Source organism: Melanaphis sacchari, unplaced genomic scaffold, assembly GCF_002803265.2.
Source record: "Melanaphis sacchari strain LSU unplaced genomic scaffold, SCAv2.0 Contig64_pilon_pilon, whole genome shotgun sequence".
In the NCBI taxonomy this organism is placed as follows: domain Eukaryota; kingdom Metazoa; phylum Arthropoda; class Insecta; order Hemiptera; family Aphididae; genus Melanaphis; species Melanaphis sacchari.
In genome coordinates this window covers 1732287-1751930 of record NW_020271462.1, presented here as the reverse complement: position 1 = coordinate 1751930, position 19644 = coordinate 1732287, and the positions used below count along the sequence as shown (strand labels likewise).

At 26.3% G+C, this 19644-nt stretch overlaps 2 protein-coding genes across 2 annotated transcripts; both read right to left on the bottom strand.

The window, feature by feature from the left end:
- Positions 1 to 1369: 1369 nt before the first annotated feature.
- On the bottom strand, positions 1370 to 5891 carry LOC112600416. Its single transcript, XM_025347622.1, has 7 exons — positions 5159 to 5891; positions 4474 to 4767; positions 2948 to 3019; positions 2600 to 2824; positions 2185 to 2495; positions 1889 to 2112; positions 1370 to 1825 (listed from the first exon to the last, which is right to left on the bottom strand). Exons 2-7 carry the CDS (start codon positions 4765 to 4767, stop codon positions 1593 to 1595), a joined length of 1359 nt encoding a protein of 452 aa, XP_025203407.1. The 5' UTR covers positions 5159 to 5891; the 3' UTR covers positions 1370 to 1592.
- An 11181-nt stretch (positions 5892 to 17072) lies between these two features.
- LOC112600428 (chitobiosyldiphosphodolichol beta-mannosyltransferase) lies at positions 17073 to 19264 on the bottom strand. The gene is made up of 6 exons (XM_025347642.1): positions 18882 to 19264; positions 18325 to 18667; positions 18033 to 18247; positions 17656 to 17817; positions 17472 to 17586; positions 17073 to 17379 (listed from the first exon to the last, which is right to left on the bottom strand). The coding sequence occupies exons 1-6, from the start codon at positions 19075 to 19077 to the stop codon at positions 17166 to 17168; spliced, it is 1245 nt and encodes a 414-aa protein (XP_025203427.1). The 5' UTR covers positions 19078 to 19264; the 3' UTR covers positions 17073 to 17165.
- Between the last annotated feature and the right edge of the window lie 380 nt (positions 19265 to 19644).

The window sequence follows — 19644 nt, the reverse complement described above, 5'->3', positions numbered from 1 at the left end:
TGGTTAAACTTAAACTTTATCTTAAACTTAATAGATTATAGTAATAACTAATATCATAGATTAAAGAACATTATTGATATGCAACTCACTAGTGTCACCGATCACAATATATATGTATTGCAGATGTAGGTGTGAGATACCATGGCAGACGTCGGTAGTCCTCAAGACATCCATACTCAACCTTTTTTTATTTGGGCCACAAAATATTTTAAACTATTATGCGGGTAAAGGTTAGGTTATTATTGTGTATAAATTTAAAAATTTATTGTAAAAAAATAAAATATTTATCTTAAATTAGTGTGAATTTTGATATTGAAATTGTTTTATCTGGTTTGTAGTTGCTGCATACTACTTTTACTAAGTTGTCAAGATGTGAATCAGTATGCTCATTTTAATACACATTATTCACACATTTCAAAATCATTAGAAATAGTGAAAATACTAAAAATATAATCATCTTTATTGCAATCAACTACAACACCCTTAGATCATTTTTTTATACCTATTTCATATTTATAATATTAGTTATAAAATTTATATTTTTTATCAATTCATTAAGTTCTGTTTGAGTCGCATAAAAACTATTAGTAGGTGGAGTATTACTGCCATAGGATATTAGTGTACGAGTCATAAATTATACAATACTATTTGAAATTGGCATTGGTAAAATTCAGACTCAAACACAGAATTATTTCCAAATCGTTTTTGTTTCTTTACTTTTAAATATTTGGAATTTTCAACTTTTTATTTGAACAAAAAAACCTTGGACATTAATTGATACAAGGATCTTCATAAATTATCTATATTCCATTTAAAAATTATCAAAAACTGCACAAATTTTCAACTTAAAAGGTAATTTTTTGTAATAAATAAAATCTATAATTGGTATAGCTTGGGAGTAAAAATTTAAAGTGTATAAAAGTTTAAAACTAATCAAATAATCAAAAAATATGAGAAAAAAATTGATTTGATTTTTGCTGCAATTCAATAACAACTGTAAACGTGAAGTTTTCATCAAATATTAAAATTAAAAAGTCATGAAATAATTTCAAGATTTTATTTTTTATAATTGTTTGACTTTCTTTATTTATGTATGATAAATGCTTAAATTTAAAAGTCAAAAGGCAACAGCTTAATAGAAGTAACAATTTTGTTTTACAAGCGTTTAAAGTTAATATTATAACAAAATTTGTCAAATTTACAAAAATGTATAAATTAATAATTAAATTTAAGCTAAAATGGCGTTATAAATATTAAAATATATTAAGTGTGCAAGTTTGTAGAAGAAAATAATAAAGAAAACATAAAATAATTTTTATTTTTACTAAATTCATACTTGTTATTAAATCATTTATTTTATGAAATCAGTAAAATCAATCTACTTAAAGTAACTTTAAAAATATCAAATTTTATTTACCTTACCTAACAAATATTTACAATCAAGTTTGTTTAATGGATTATATTTTTAATAGCTGGTGACCGTAATGGCCACTCTATCACAATTAAAATGTTAAAAATATAAATCAGTCTCATACAAATAATTAACAAAGTGCATATTTGTTATTTATGAACATGTCAAATAACTAAATAATTTAACTTATACAACATCGATTATGCTTTAGTTTCTTATTAGATTTTTCAGCAGTTTTATTGGAAGTTGCTATGTAATGAGAATATTCATGGTCCAGTCTCTCTGCTCCTGCAAGTTGTAATTTTTTTGCAGGTCCTTCAATAGCAAGAACACATTCTTTTGAACAGGCCCAATGTTGAAATGGAACACAAGTATTTCCCAGATAAGGAGTTAAAAATGTTACTGTACTATAACCTATAATTGAAAACAAAATATTAGTTTTTTACTATGTATTTCAAAATATTTATATAAAATAACCTGGTTTTGAACAGTCAGTTGCAATATTACAGAAGTTACATATATTGTAATTAAGGTAAGTCAAAGACATATAATGTTTTAAGGATTCTGGAATTTCTTCATTAAAAAAATTAATTCCACTTGAAAATATTTGCTCAACACAAATGTCTAAAAGGGATGAAACAGCTGGTCTTGAACCTATTCCTCCTCTTATCCAATAATTTTTCCAAATCTCTTTACGAGCTCTATAATTACAAATAAATATGTAATATTAGAATATCATAATAATTAAATATTTTTCTTAAAGCTACAATTACCTATGATCATAATCAGTGTGATACCACAAAAAAAATGACTTAAAGTAATTTCGATTTCCCAGTCTATAAACTAATTCTAAATGATTCATGCTTGTTAAAAATCCAGGTAATGCTTCAAGTTGGTTATCATCAACATATAGCTCCTTTAGATTCACACAAAACTTAAGAGTAAAAGGAATTGATTGGACAGTTAATAAGTTGTCAGTGAGTATAAGCACTTCAAGCTTAGATAGTCGGCCAATCGCACTTGGTATTTGCCGTAAATGATTGTGTTTGAGAGATAAAACTTTAACATTCTGACATAAAAAAATCTAAAAAAAAAAAATATGAACATAAAATTAATTTATCATTTAAAACATAAATTAAAATATACAGAAAAACTATATTTTTTGTAAATTTTGAACAATGAAATTATCTCAGGTGGAAGCTTGCTGTCATCTATACTTTTTAGAATATTGTCCAAATACATTTCAACAATATTATATCTTTGTAGATACCTTGATAATGGAGTGCAATAAGGAATATTCAATGATCTGCGATACTGATTTAATTCAATTTTCAAAAATGTCAGTAATCGTAGTGGATAATTTTCTATAGTTTCTTCTATGTAACTTGGACCATCTAATAATGGATTACCTAACTACAAATAATAAGTAAAAATTAAATTATGGTATTATTTACAGAAATACTAAATTACTCAACAAGAAAAAATTTTTTTTGCTAAAATATTAGAATATCTGTCCAATGATTAGCTTTTACTTACATTTAATGGAACATTTGAGCTCACTATATGACCCTCATTACCCCGTATCACAGCTTTTAATTTTCGTTTTATCTAAAAAATGCACAATTTGTTACTTTTATATACATTATTAATACATTTGTTTGTGAACTATTTTAGAGGACGCTACACAAACATTTGTTGTTTCTACTTTATAAGTGCATATAACATAGCAAATTAGGTTTATCTTTATTGGTTTAATAATTAGAGTGAATAGACTTCTAATGAAACTTGATGGTAAGAAGATTATCTGTGTTTGTATGTGGGGTTTTTTTTTACAATAGTTCAATTTTATAGCAAGTTTTGCATATGTAAAATATAGTAAATTAAAAATACTCATAACTCATTTAAAAAATTAAATTATCGTAAAAAACCACATACAAACAAATGATCTTCTAACCATTAAGTTTCATTAGAAGCCGATTTACTCAAATTTTTAAACCAACGAAGCTAAACCTAATCTGCTGAACATAAATTTGCTATATTACACACTTGTAATAGAGAGAAAACTAAAGTCTGTATAGCGTCCTTTTAAAAAGTATTATTTTAAAATGCTCAATGTTATATTATTTAAACAATGACATGCATTACGCATATTGTGATATTTATTATTTTATTTACAACTACTCAAACAAAAATATTTTTTCTTTTGTAAAAACATATGTATTTAATTTAAATAGGTTAGGTAATAATATTATTATACGTTTTATATAAATTCATAAATAAATGAATATGTAATTGATATGTAAGAAATGAATTAGCCTCATAAATAGCCAACTTAATTTAAAAAAAATAGTTAAGCAAGGTAAGCATGGTTACTTGGTAAATCATTAATATTTTTTAATCTAATCCAGGAGTATAAAATAATGAATTAATATAAAAGTTAATAAAATAATAAATAGTTAATAACATTAACTATTTAACATATTACAATAAATACTTCATTATTTTTAAAAACTTTATTTTAAACAACACGTCAAAGAATACTAATTCATACAAATACTTTAAAATGGATTATGATCGATTGTTTTAATATTTTGAATAAAAACAATAAAAACTATTTACTAGTATGTAAATATTGTAAAAATTATTTATTATTGAGATAAATAGTATTTACATCTGCTGTCAGTTAAATAAAGAAACAATAGAATAACACTAACTAAATATATGGTAAATACCTACAGTATAGAGCAGAGGTTAGCTAGCAAAATATATGTTAAATAATTTTACACAAAATAAATTTGTTAATTTAATTAATTAATATTTGTGTTGGATCTAATATTATTTCATATTTTATGTACATAAATCATAATTATTATCCTAAATCATGAAAATAAGACACTTTGATAATTTAAAAACTTTTATTATAATTTTGTTTTGCTTTTAGATTGTCAAAACTATATTGACATTTTCAACTGTTTAAAGGCATATGAGTGGTATACAGAAAAAATGTTTAGAAAACTGTTTAAGTTATGTTAAATAAGCATTAAATAAAATAAAGGTCTTACCACATAATTTGGTGGCGAGTCAGATGTCATGAAGTCGTTATTCTCACCTGGTGTACATTCAACCTTATAAATTTTGAGAACGCCATCAGGTGATAATAAGTATGTCAATATTTCATGCCATACACTTATCTTGTTGCGTATTTTTATCCTGTCAATGAGATTACATCTACTACCATAACACATGGAAGTAAACTTCCTGATCATATGGTATTCATAACCATTGAACTTGATGTCCATTGGATCTGCACTTTTATTTTGTACATTGCAAATTATATTGCTATGTTGTGGTGACATCTGGGAAAATAAAGGCTATGTGTTAATCAATAGTTCTATCCAAAGATATAATTTAAGACACCTAACATGGCTTGTCATCAATTTATGACCAGGCAAAGGACACACAAGTTATAAATTAAGTTTTTGAACAGGCAACAATAATGGAAAGTAACTGCCCATATCTAAAAACTCTGAAATTGTTATCAATGGATTGGGTTTTGAACAATTTTCAAGCAGTATTTATAATGTGATAGATTCATATCTAAGCACTAGATTCCATGTGTTTGTGAGTAGGTATGTTTAAATAAGAAATTTCGAGTAAGAAAAAAATGTAAAAATATGCTGCACCGTGTCTGGTGTCTGACTAAACGATTTGAAAAGTCATAAAAATATTATAAATAAGTATACTTACTTTAACACTATGCAAATTTCGTAAAGCAATTTACTTTCGCCGCCGTTGGTTGGGTGTACGATCGCACTGGTGAGTGGTGAATGGTGATAGATAATTAAATTAATTGTTAAATATCAACCGACACAATAACGCACCGTCGGACGCGAATCGTCCATCAAGACGTTGTGTTTTCCGCGTGGACTGTCTCCGATGCTCGTCCGACAAACGGTGTGCGAAATTAACAGCGAAGGGGGCGCGGAAGAATCGAGAGATACTCGACAAGGGTAATAAATCGACTATGAAAAGAAATCACAATTTTATTATAACCGATCACTAAATTATTGAAATTGTTGTATAACGTTCAGTAATCGCGGCGACGAACAGAAACAATCGAAGTGTTGCGCCGTTGCGCGCTGGACGCTATGTGGTGAGGTTGTGATTTGCGATACAAATCAGAGACCACCGACACCGCCACCACCATCGACATTCGACACATGCTACTCGCACGACGACGACGACGACGACGATGACTATGGTCTATGACAATAATCGACGGCTGATAAGATAAAATAAATTATATGATAGCGATGTCGCGAACATGTAGACATGTAGTTGTACGACGGTCGACGATTAAAGATATTTTCTTTACTGTACGGTTTCTTTGTACGCGGTGGCGTGACGGATGTTTTATCCGTAAGAGCGAACATTAAGGATATCCATTCCGCTTAGACATAAAATTAAAATCGTTTATGTTTAACTTTTTTTTTTTTTTATCATATTAAAAAATATTGATATTAGGTAGGTATTTTACAATATTATCAATTAACAGTACCTAATTAATGTGACCTGCTATGACTCCGCTGTTCCGTCTCGCAATTAAATAAAATAAATAATATCCTATACGGTTATACGCGTAGATATTATCCGTGCTGGGGAGTAACTTAACCGAGTTACAAATAACACTGTAACAAAATTATTTTTTAAATAATTTGATGATATTTGAATTACATTTTAATTTTAATATTTATTGAAATTACGCTTTTTATTAGGTACAGTTAACATAAAATTACTAAATCATTAGTTCCTTTCCTTATCTTTTTATTTTAATAAATGTTAAAAACTAATCTGAGATATAGTAGTATCAACTATCAATTATCATGTATAAATATAACTGTCATACAAGTAGGTACAAATTCTGAAAGAGACATTTTCGTTTTATAGCTATTTCACTATTTGACAAAAAAATTGTATTTTTAATAAGTAGATGGGTAGAATACATTTTATATTAGTTTAATTTGGAAAATGCATTGTCATTCAAAAACTGAAAAATAATGTCTGCTATGGTTCTTAGACGAACATTTTACTTAATAAATAAAATAGGTATGCCTCACTTTATGATGGTAACGATGACCAAATAAAAAAAAAGGGACTTAAGAATAATTTAATTACTATATTTTGAAAGGTAATTCATAGTGTAGGTAGTTCAATCACCAAAAAAAAAAAAAAAACTAGCTTCCCAAATATTAAATAGGTATAACAAATTCCCAGTTTTTCTATTCCAAACTATACGCATAGAACAATGACATCAGACATGTGTTTTTGTCTTTTGATACCTATCAGCGCTGAGTCATTCTAGTGTAATATATCAGTAATAATAATCAGTAAAATATACTTATTGTATAATGCTAACTTATCACACTGAATTAAAATTAACACAAATTTTTTTGATGATAAATACTTAAAATAATTGTTTGGGACAATCGCTCCAAAAAAATATGTCCATGACGTCACTGATTCTATGCGTACACGACATGCGGCGCCGGTTTGAACGGAAGTTGTGAATGCGTACAGAATTCAGATAATATTTATTATGTAGATAATAAAGATATAATGAACATATTCTTAAAACATATCTTTTAAGACTGTGTTTTAGAATTATAGATAATGTTTATTATCCGTACATGATAAAATGTCAAAACTCAATTTTATAAATTTAATATGGGTATATATATTTTGTTTATCTGTAGTTTAATATTTAAATCCATCCCGTGTGAATACTCAATAGATAGGTACGTAGTTATTGCCATCTGCTGTTTAATAGTAAGTCATAATGACGCACAAACATTATGTAAAAATATGGGTTGGTTAAAATTTTAAATCTAACCATCTCTAAACAAATTTGTATTTGTAATTGATCAGATTTTTCCTAATTATTGTTAAGTAAGAGCCGTGCCCTGAGAGGGGGCTAAAAGGGAGCCTGTGCCACCGGCGCACATTTTAAGGGAGCGCCAAAAAGTTCATTGTCTGATTGAATTGTATTATTCAGCGATAATTTTGAATCATATAGTTTATAATATAATCATACTTAAATAACGTTTACAGATGATCATATATTTTAATATGACAATAACAAATAAGTTGAAAAAGATTAAATAGTAAATTAATAGAAGAGGTAGTACGAATACTTTTAATTTTTCTCTAGACGCCAAATCATATCGGCATGGCTTTGGTTACACGTGCCTTTAAAGTTTCATATTTTACAGTAGAAAAAAGTTTAGGGTACCTACATTAGTTAATCTCATAAACATGTCCTGTTTAATTTTTTTAATTTAATAATTAATTTAACAGAATACCAAAGAAATAATTTCAAAATTTTAAATTATTTAATATATTTGAAATACCTATAGTTACCACATTTTAAAAATGCAAAAGTTTTTTTTTCATTATTTAATCCTATCATTATATATACACCATAATAATTGGTGAAAATATTTATAAGTACTTAAGTATCTATTTTGTATTGATGGTTTAAAATTATAATATTTCTGTTTTATGAAAAACAGGTATATCTTATATTAAAGCATAATTTCTTTATTATAATATAAAAACGATAAAAAAGTTATCTTTGAAGTAGAACCTATTTCAATTACATCCAATTATTCCAATTTATTACCAAGAATCAGATGTATAATAAAATATATTATATAGCCATATGTTACAGTCGTTTCAAATAATAATTAAAATATTATTAATTGCCAGTTTTGTACGTGTATGGTGTATCCGTTAAATACACGTCACAAGAACTCACGAGTATAGGTACACATTAATGGTTTGTTTTTGTTTATGAAGCCGTAGAATACAAAGTGCAAAGTGCCAAAGAGTCATTGACTTTACAACTATATTTAAATATTTTATCATTAATTTTAATATATAAATGTACTATGCAAGTACCCTGAATATTGTACAATTATATTAGACAATAAATATCATTTAGCTACCGAATTACGACCGATGATCTACTCGTTAGGTATAAAAATAAGGTGAGTAAGAGGGTATTACATTGCTGTACTTAAAATATTGAATGTGTCGCTGTTGTTAAATTATATTTAATGATAAATTATAATAAACGAAAAACGATTCTTAGCGGAAACGGTCTATATCACTTATATTTTATGATATTATATTTTTGATGTTACTATTAAAATAATTTTTAAAATATTATAACATTATGGTTAGTTAATTTGTTTTTTCCAAAAATATTGCTTTTATTCTATTATTAATATTTAATTATTTTATAATATATAGTTGTATCATAATATATTATAGTAATTAACAATATTAACTTTTGTTTCAATACTAGCTTACCATAAACAGTTTGAATAGGTTCTCGGAATAAATAGGCAGTATATCTTAAGAGTAATGTACATATTTTGAAAATATCATAGCGTATAATAGTTAAGTTATAAATCTTCACAAATAATATTATTGAATTATAACAGAACAATTAACATAGTTACTCATTGTTTAAATACCTATGTAATTTCGTCTATGTTTGAATTTCAAATTATCATAAAAAAAAATTGTGTGTGCTTAAATATTATTAATATTTTTAAAAATTTATAATAAGAACTTATAAAAAACTTTATTATAAGATTTTCTAGCTTTTTGACCTAGTAAACAATTTTTATCTACAATAATTGAAAGAAAACTAAAACTTGCTTATAATACCTCAAAAAGAATCAGAATACTTTAACGTTTATATTATAAGATAAATAGACAATCATTAAAAATTTGAAGTATCTATATGACTATAATATAGTTATTTGTTATTCGTTTTTTATAGTTACACTCAAAAAATAACAATTTTTTATTTTTAAGTTTTGGAATTTTTAACTTTGATTGAAATCAACTAGATCCATTTTGCTACCAAAAATCATAAATTAAGTTGAAAATTGTAATATTTTTACTGCCCCAAAAAGAGATGACAGATAGAAAAAAAACTCACATCATTGTATAATCAATAAATATTCATCGCTCTGCTGAGAATCTAAAATAATAATCGCTTGTGTAAAAAGTATAGCTGAGTATAGGTGGCGTATATATACGATTTTTAAATGCTCTTTATTGTAATAATTATTGTTTAATGCAAAAAATGCAAAATATCATTAAAATGTATAGCCTATAATAAGGCTGTAATAGAAATAGGTTTATTAATTGTTAGTTGTTACCTATACAGGCTATAGCCTTCCAAATTTTAATTTTATTCAATACTTATATATTGTATAAAGATTATTATGATAACAATCGTTTTAATCTAAAAAAATTCAATGTTCGTAAAGTTCATTTAAAATTTGAATTCTTTCATGTTCATGTTGAAAGTACAATATTTCAATAAATGCACTACATTTTATAAGATAACCTAAGGATGACAAAAATGCTCAAAACATAGAAAACGTCGAAAAATGTTGAAAAAATTCAGAGTAAAAGTGTCTTAAGTATCAGTGTTAAAGCATCTGTTATATGAAATTAATTTTGTACCATTTGAAAAGCACTTAAAAAATAGTGTACCTACTACATACGCATTGATATCCAGGTCCTGATATAATTACATGATATACAATATATACATATTATGTCATATATATTAAAACAGAGAATAAAAACTTTGATAGATCTTCAAAAATCGATAATCTTTTCTTGATGATCGTTCATTTCACAACTAAGGACTGGAGCTATTGGCATTCAGAGTGTATAGAACAGGACGTCCGCCTTGCAGTACATTATTATTTGTAATATCTACTATTGTTCCGTTTGTACCTAATAATACGAGACATGAGTAGCTATAATAGGTAGGTACCTAGTACCTACGCACATTGTTTGGCATCTGCAGGGTCACCTATAACTCATGTTATGTATCTATCTATCGAGTCTATAATAATATGATGATCTAGCAAAGGTTTGAATATCGTGAGTATGCAGTATCCTAGATACTAATTTAGAGCTTTAAAACTGTATCGCTGTATTTCGTGCTTTTCTATAATTAAAAATACATACTTAACTTGTATAGTTGTATCTATAAGGTGCAATACATTATTATAAAGTGTTATCGAAGTTTGTTGAATATTTAATATTTATACAAAAAGACTCACAAAAATACACATAAATCAAATAAATCATATAATATACCTACTGTATATCTGTTTAAAGGGCAAAGAGCAGAGACTCCTTTGTTATAATAATATTGGTACCTATACAGATATATCATACAATAATTGGTATACTCAACACTGTGTATTATGCTCGATATATATACATTAAACTGTTTGAAATTAAAATAATTGTATATAATTATAATAGATTTATATAATTATTGTAATTATAATTATTTTGTGAATTGTGGAGTGATTAATGTTATATTTAATATGATGATATTATATCTATTTGTTGTGCGATTTAATTGTTATGTACTGAAAACCAATTAACATAATATTTTTTTAAATTTTCAAGAAAAAAATCATATCGTTTAAAAGTTTTAATCGTGTCTATAAGCCAAAAACTCACTAGCTAATCAGACATAAAATTTATTTCTATAGGTATAGGAATTATAGGATCTAAATAATCTAATTATACATAGAGAACTCAAATCAAATAATTATTCATTAACCATTTCGTTTTAATTATTAATTAATTAGCTATGAAAATGTGATCGCTTTTTCATTACCTATCGGCTATTTTGCATAATTATTTCTGTTTTTAAAAAATAATTTTTATTAAATGTAAAAGCAAAGAATTAATAATAATAAAAAAAAATCGAATCGTTTGATAAATAATATTTATTTTGTATGTAATCAGATAATTTTCTGAAATGATTAATTTAATCTTAGAACAGCATAGTTTTTTTTTTTTTTTTTTTTTTTTAATTCCAATTTTATAATCAATGTTATAATAAAATAGTTCACTATATAGCATAGTAATAATATGATTTATCAACTATTTAATTTCACATGTGTAGATAAATATTAGTTTAGTAATTAATTGACTACGCAAACAATATAATCCATGCTTAAAAAAATAATAAATTCTTATTATAAAATATTACAACAGTGGATCTACGAAATAGTCCCAGTTTTAATGATGTCAGCCTCTCGCCTATCACGTCCACCACGTATACACAAAGACTGAATTTATATCTCCTTATAAATAAATAATTAAGTAATATTTTGATCGAATTGCATCAAACTATATAGTTATATAGGTATAAGAAAATAAAACTGATAAGTTATGCTATATAATATATTGTATTCTATGATGCGTGTAACTGTTTAAGTCTGACTTAGACATAATAAAATGATCTATTAGTTAATATACGATATTATTATATATTGTAATATAATTCATGATAAGTATTTATTAATAAGTAATAACTACCTAATAGTTTAATAGGATTCATAACTTTTATACGAAATATGTATACATATATGATATATATATGCAATACATGCTATTAAATGTACCTACTGTATATCATTCAAATAAAATGGCATGTATTTAAAAATATTCATTTATTTATAATACTGTTAAATGTTAAAAGTACTTAAATTTGTCAAATATGCGCTTTGCAGGTAAAGATAATGATTTAGGTGCATAGAAACATGGAATTTCAAACTTAATGTTTAATTTCACCATTTCGCAAACAAACTTATGTCTAATTGAACATTCTTAAACCATCACAATAAAACAAAATGCAAATGCAAGAAAAGTAGTCCAAACCAAAAAATACTAAAACTAAACAAATAAGTCGTTCAAGACACGCAAAAAATTGACATATAATATTGTATACTCTACGATAGTTTTATAAGCTACTTTATAGAAGTACCTATGTCTACTTCCTTAAGCCCTAAGTTTAATGACTTAATATTATTGCCTAAACTTGGTATTTGGTAATAACTAATATGTAATTATAATTACAATCATTACAGACATGTTATATACGGCCTGTGACCTGCATTTAAATATTAAAATTAAAATCACTTACATATCTTAATAAGTTCAATTGAGGTACATTTTCAAAAAATTAAATGAATAAAAACTATAATAGTATGATAATTATATTATATTTTGTATTTATCAATTCATGAGCGTTAAAGAACATTTTTTAAATTTAGTATAATTTTGCCCACATTACCTATGTGTTAATAAACTTATTTATGTATAGGTATACTTATATTTAGGTATGTGGGTATAATATTATTTCAATCAATACCTCACAAACAATATAACATGACGTATCTATCTAAAATCATTTGTTATTACTTATTATTATAAGTCATAGTTGCTAATTTAAAACCGTTAATATTTATCTACGACAGTATAAATTGTAAACAGATACGCAACCGATTACAAAATTAAATCATAATCAAAAATACCAAGCCATACAGCGATTTTTGTAGTAGGTACTAATTACTAGGTACCTACCTATACGGGCATACGGCTATACGTGTTTATGTCATTTAAACGTATATCTTATAAGTTATAACGTACTTGAGTATATATTATACTTCTATATAATAAAGAGTTTAAACGTAAATACGGTAGCCGGTAATATAAAATAAGTATTAATTAAACGGTTTTAAGTTTATAATAATAATATGAAATTTGAAAATATCATTTATTTAATATATTATATTTGCTATCATAATTTATTGAAATCAATCACGAAACTGTATTAATCTTATTTTAATAAATATTATATAATATTAAATTATTTTAGTAGGTATATTTTTACACAACCGATATTCCTCGTCATTAGTGCATGAACGTGCGTTTTGTTTATGTATATACTCATAATATAATATAAATAATACAATAATTCATTATAATATATTTTACAGACCTTATCGGGAAATAAGTACAATAATAAATAATAATAATAATATATTATCACTATTATAGTGATGAATGGCAGTGGTTCAATGTTCAGTGATCTTATTATGTGTGCTATATAAAGTGTGTGTGTGTGTCTAAGTCTATTAGGTATCTAATCATTCTAATCTAATAATTATTGAACAAAGAACGTAGGTATATAATAATATTAATAATATATTTACTTATCGATTCTCATCGTTATAAGCGAAGTAGATAGTCGTTAATGTGGGTATACGTACAGTCAATAATAATTTCATTTATACTTTATTTTGCCAACGTGAATCATTAAAATTGCAGATAGTCAACGTGTTTATAATACTTCTATGTGTATGATCCGCTAGTTCCGGTGAACCATGTACCGAACGCACTACAGTCTGTATATGACCTATAGGTACTCCCATAACATGGCCAGGTGTCCATGTGTATACATTGTAAATGTACTCACCTACCTTTCAAAATAGTTTATTTGTAATTTTTAATAATATCTCGACTTGTAACGTACACGGGCTAAACTATATTACACACATATAAGTACTTTAAACTATATAGGTACGTAGAAGTGTGTTAACCATGATAGATTTAAGAACTATAACGGACATTTAATGTGATATAAATTATTAGCATAGGTACAAGCTCGAAATTAAACGCTTGATCAGAAGAATTAGTGCATGGATATAATACCTACCTAGGTATAATATTATAGTATTGTTGTGATCCAGTTGTGGAACACGGTTGACGAAGGTCGATTCAAAATAAGTTAACACGTTGATTGATTAACTATTATTGTAAGTTTATTAATATTTGATTAGTATTTTAACACTTTTAAACACTCAGAGTAAATAGTAATGATACAACTTAAGACGAAAACTTCTAGCATGGGCACTGTCAACTAGTCGTCGTGCAAAAGTAATGTGTCTAGGTCGCTCTAAGAGCGCCCTTATATATTAAACAACTGCCGGATCCTATAGTCTCTCACAAGGTCTCGTTTAAGTATTCATTAAGCATTTATTAATTTTAGAAATCTGCTTTTCCTTGTGATAATCATTAATAGCTATTTAAGCACTGCAACACGTAGGTATTCGATATGTAATACCTATATGTAATACCTGTCTATATGTGTGGTCTTACGTGCTGCAGCTATCGCAACAGTATGCCATTTTCATAGGAAATGTGTATCATAATGTCTACACAAATTCTATTTTAATTCCGAATTTATTTTATAACGAAAAATATAAATAGTAGAAATTAAATAAACAAAAACAAAATGATAAAGAGTGCTTAAAGACAGTCAATATATTCCACGGTGGAAAATTTAAAAAGTAATAGTTACTTATAAGTAGGTACCTAAAAATCCGGGAAATATCATGATGTGAAATACCACTACAGCATTTACATTTTTCTATTACAATATACCTAGACAATAGACATTAGATAAATGATACACTTGTACATACATTCATTCTATATTATCACGGAGTTCCATCATATAGGTATACTTTGATTACTAAACAATATTTATGATAATTATAATAATATAATCCTTCGGCAGTTTAGCGTGCTACGTATTTGTGGGTCGATTCCTAGCTGTCTCGATTTATCGCTCACTCCGTGGGCCATCGCCCATTGGTAAAGTAAAATATATTAAATTAACATTTTGTTTCAATATACGTTAAACTTACACACGTACACAGGTAGACGGTATAACTTGTCTTGTCTAATATTATTAAGATCTAAATCCTTCCATATTTGGTGTTTGGTATTGTTTTATTATTGTTAGATAGGTACACTGTATCAGACAACGTTTAAAATGCTTAAATCGTTACTTATCAGTGGAATTATCACGTAACAATAGGTAATATCATACATTGCTGTCAATAATTGTCATACAGCTAAATGGTTTTTATAATTATTTTGAATTTTATTACTTTAATTATTTATTTGCAATTTTAATTAAAAATAATTAACAGTCGACATAATAAGCTATGTAAATAAAAAACTATATGACGTATATCTAACAATAAAATAATCTAGGTATTGAATTTGTCCTATAAACGGCACAAACCATATACCTATTGTAACACAGCAATCAGAAAAATACATAAAATTGTATGTGTTTAGTATACAAATAGTGTTACATATTCAGATGATAAATAAATTATTAAAACTAATAGCTATTAATAGACAAACAGGTAGTATTCCATTCAATTATTTATTTAGGTCAGATGTTCTTAAACTTCTTTTTTGCACATCACTCATGTGTATTATGGATAAGTTATACACCATTAATGATTAAAAATAGAATTATTTAATTAAAATATATTTATTTAACAATAAAAATCTATAAAATATGCAGATTCATATTATAAATGTGTAAAAAGTATGCAGAATTAAAAAAAAAAAAATAGAATTATTTATTTAACAATTTAAATACAGTTGTAACAATAATAATCTATACAAATAATAATGCAGAGGTACATTTAGAATGTATTTATAGAAAATATAAAATAACATTACAAACATTAGAAATGGTTATATTAAAGATTAATATCCATGTTATGTATGAATAATTCATTTATAAATATTTGATCCTACCTCAACACAGTTTTCTAAGTACCACTATTTTAGTTTTAAATGTATGACAGTTCTCAAACCTGAACTTTGGGTTATTGATGTTATTATAATATATAACTACTAACCAGGGCTCGGATTTGTATGCAATAAAAATCTATACAATTAAGCAGATTCATATTATTAATATGTAAAAAAAAAGTAAAATTATTTTTTTTTACAATTTAAGAAACTATATGGTTATGTGTAAAAGTATTACACGATCTGAATATATGCATAAAAAAAAAAAAAAAAATGCAAAATAACATTTCTATTTTGACATGTGTTTATTATATTTTAAAGAATTATACTATCTATATTAAATTATTATGTGACGAGTACCAGAATGAGATAATAAAAAATGGTTTCAAGTTTTCGAATTGAAAACTCCTATGGTTATCTCAAAGAATACTTTTAAGAGCAATAGACAATCTTTTAAGGTAATATTTAATTTTTATAGTTTTGTTATTGTATTTATTAAATACTAAAAGCGTGTAATACAACAGCAAGCTCATTTTTTAACTCTTTATTATGAAATAAACTATTACGAAACATTGATATTTATAACCAAAATTATTTTATGTGAATTGTAGAAGAATATTTGCATAATTGCATATAAACCTAGGCTTGAGTCATTAATGTTAAAAAATGTTACAATTATTAACAAAATAATAAAATATTATAATTGTACAGAAAAATAAGATAATAGTCATATACTTGTATGTTATCTATGTGGAATTAACTATTAAAATTAAATATGCGAAAGCCAAAAATATATAAAAAATTTAATAATACATAAACCCATTAAAATACATTTAAAAGTTATAAAGCTATTAAATTTATAAGTGTGTAAATATGTATAACATAAAACAAATTTGTATTGATTATAAATTGTATTATTTTAATTTTAAATATTCACTGTTATATTATTAATCTAATAACAATTTAATATTTTCTACTAAGTATTCAATAAATTAAAGATAATATGAAGTAACATTTTATCTCTGTAATTAATTCTAATTTATAAAAAGAAACAGATTTCAAGAATAATATTATTTTCAGAAATACTGCTTAGGAAAAAATTCAATTTTTTTTTAAAGAAAATAATTGTATGAATGTATGATTAAAAATAAATATCTTTATAATATCACATTATATAAAGGAATTCAAATTTATTTAAGTTTTTAAATATAAATAGCCATAAAAATAGAAGCTATTAATCTTCATTAGAAAATATTGGATATGCATTATTCATCCAGTTAGTATGCCAATCAACTGTCCTAAAATTATCAATTTCTTTGCAAAATCTACTTTGTTTCTCACAGATTTGTAAAGGGAAGTTTTTAAACCATGCCATAATATGCATTGCAAGTTGATGTTCATTAGAGAATACAAGACCATTTTCGTTGTGTCGAACTAATTCATTTAAGCTGAAACAAATAAACATTTATTAAAATCTTAGAAAAAATTGGTTTAATTCATTGCACAAGACTAGAATTTGCTATCAATCAATAATTATTACCATTTAAAATCATATGCACAAACAGGTAAACCAACACCATACATATCAATCACTTTCATGGGCAAGTCTAAACCGCTTGAGGATGCATGCAAGCACACTCCAAGATCAGCACATGCTGAAATCATTCAAAAAATATTCTATATGAAAAATAATTTATTTTAATTTAATAATCTTGCAATTTTACCTAAAAGAAGTGGATAATCATTATTCTCAAGCCAAGGTGTAATGATTGAAACTTTATTCCACTTTAATTTTGAAATAATATGTTGATAGTGACACTTTAATGGACCTCGACCAGTAATAACACAAATGAGTTTTGGATAAATATCATCACTTTCATCATATTCTGAAACAGAAAATGTATATTATAATACTGTGGTGATCTAGTTATCTTTTAATATAAATAGAGTTTTAGACGTACACATATAGTAAAATATTTCTCAACAATTACCCAGAACCACTTCCATAGTATAATAGCAAGATAAACTTAAGAATAACAAATAAATTTAAACACTGTGATTATAATAAATCAGTAATATATGTAGGTAATTTTGTGTGTACTTTGTAGAGCTTTCAATAGAATTGAAAAATCTTCATCTGGAGTCCAGCTAGTACTGGATACAAGTAGACTAGGCCGGTTGTATTTTAATCGCACTTCTCCAGATTCTGATAACTCAGTGAAATCTTTTAAATTCATTTTTTCTAGTAGATAATGTTTTTCAATTAAAGGTATTGTTTTAAACTGTGGTCCTGGACGATCATATAGAGTTGTAGCTCTGAAATAAATACACAACATAGATGCTTTGTTGATAAATTAAATATATATATATATTGTAATTGCAAAAATACTTGCTCAATATTCCATTTTTCATGTAAGTCTTCTTTCATTGCTTTGGTTACACAAAGATTAGAATCAGCTAATTTACCAAAAAAGTGTTCATATAATAAGGACAGTTTTACCAGAGGTGCATTAGAACCCAAAGTTAGAGCAAGAATTGAGTATGCATAATTATGCCAGTCGATTATGAATTTTGCATTGACAAGTAGACAGTAAAACCAGCAAACAGCGAGTGTTGGAATTGCAGGCGGATTTTGAACAAGAACGATATCAGATTTGCGTTTCACCAATATGGCCCAAAATAATGTCAGTGTTTGCCATACAACTTTAAACAAGAATGCTATCAATCGTGGAACATCTGTGGAATACAAACAGAATGTACAGTCTGTCACAACCTATATAAGAAACTATTATTTATGATCCATGATAATGCAAGGATGGGGTCAAATGATAAACGTAGTCACATTTAACAGATTTTTTTTGAAGAATTCAACTGAAATTCTAATGGATAATTGGAATTTTTAAACAAGTATGGGGTAGCACTAAACATTGAGTAAAGCTGACATACTCACATTTGTCAAACGGAAACGGTTTCCGTACACCGATAATCGTGGCGTTCTCCTTCAAGTCGTCCAGCACGGGGCTATCCGTGTACCCGACGATATCAACGTTGAAACCTTGGCGTATCAAAGACTGCGCATGATATTGCATCCTTGGGCTTCGGCCTATGTCGCCCAAGACCACCACGCAGACGTTCTTTTTTCCCATTTCACAGTATCCGGAGGAATCGTAATCGGTTATGACGATCGCATATGTCCACGAATGGTGTCCTGTGAAAACGACGGACGATCGAAGCCAAAGCACTTCGACAGTTCAAGGCACCAGAACGTAGCAAGGATTTATGACTTTGCGGCTTGTTGGCTGTTACATTTGTTGCAAGCGGTTCGGTTTTCAGTTATCGCTTATCGTTTCGCGTCCACGCACGCATGATAATGATGTTGCCGTTATCTCAAACTGTTATCACAAAAATGAAATATACGGTTTATCATTTAGAATTCATAATATTAATAATAATATATTATATTTAATAATAAAAAAAAAAGATCATTAAATGATCTATGTAATAATGTCATGCAGGATAAAGACTCAGATGCCTTTTAAAGTGAAACTTTTTTTGTTGAAAAAAACACATTTATATATGATTGACTTTTCAAGTTCTCTTTCTAAACCAAATAATACAATATAGAACATGGCCAAAAAATTTTCTGCACCAGGTGCACTAATGTAATATAATATTATTATGTTCCTTTAAATATATTATGAAAAATGTACTGT

Excerpts from the sequence above, each read along its gene's own strand:
- LOC112600416 (XM_025347622.1), bottom strand. The coding sequence starts at position 4,767 with ATGTCACCACAACATAGCAATATAATTTGCAATGTACAAAATAAAAGT. Across the intron at positions 2,496-2,599 it reads ACAGCAAGCTTCCACCTGAG|ATTTTTTTATGTCAGAATGT; the intron begins ATAATTTCATTG and ends TTTTTTTTTTAG. Across the intron at positions 1,826-1,888 it reads AACTGACTGTTCAAAACCAG|GTTATAGTACAGTAACATTT; the intron begins GTTATTTTATAT and ends TTTCAATTATAG.
- LOC112600428 (XM_025347642.1), bottom strand. The coding sequence starts at position 19,077 with ATGGGAAAAAAGAACGTCTGCGTGGTGGTCTTGGGCGACATAGGCCGA. Across the intron at positions 17,818-18,032 it reads TCTATTGAAAGCTCTACAAA|AATATGATGAAAGTGATGAT; the intron begins GTACACACAAAA and ends TTTCTGTTTCAG. Across the intron at positions 17,587-17,655 it reads TGATTATCCACTTCTTTTAG|CATGTGCTGATCTTGGAGTG; the intron begins GTAAAATTGCAA and ends GAATGATTTCAG.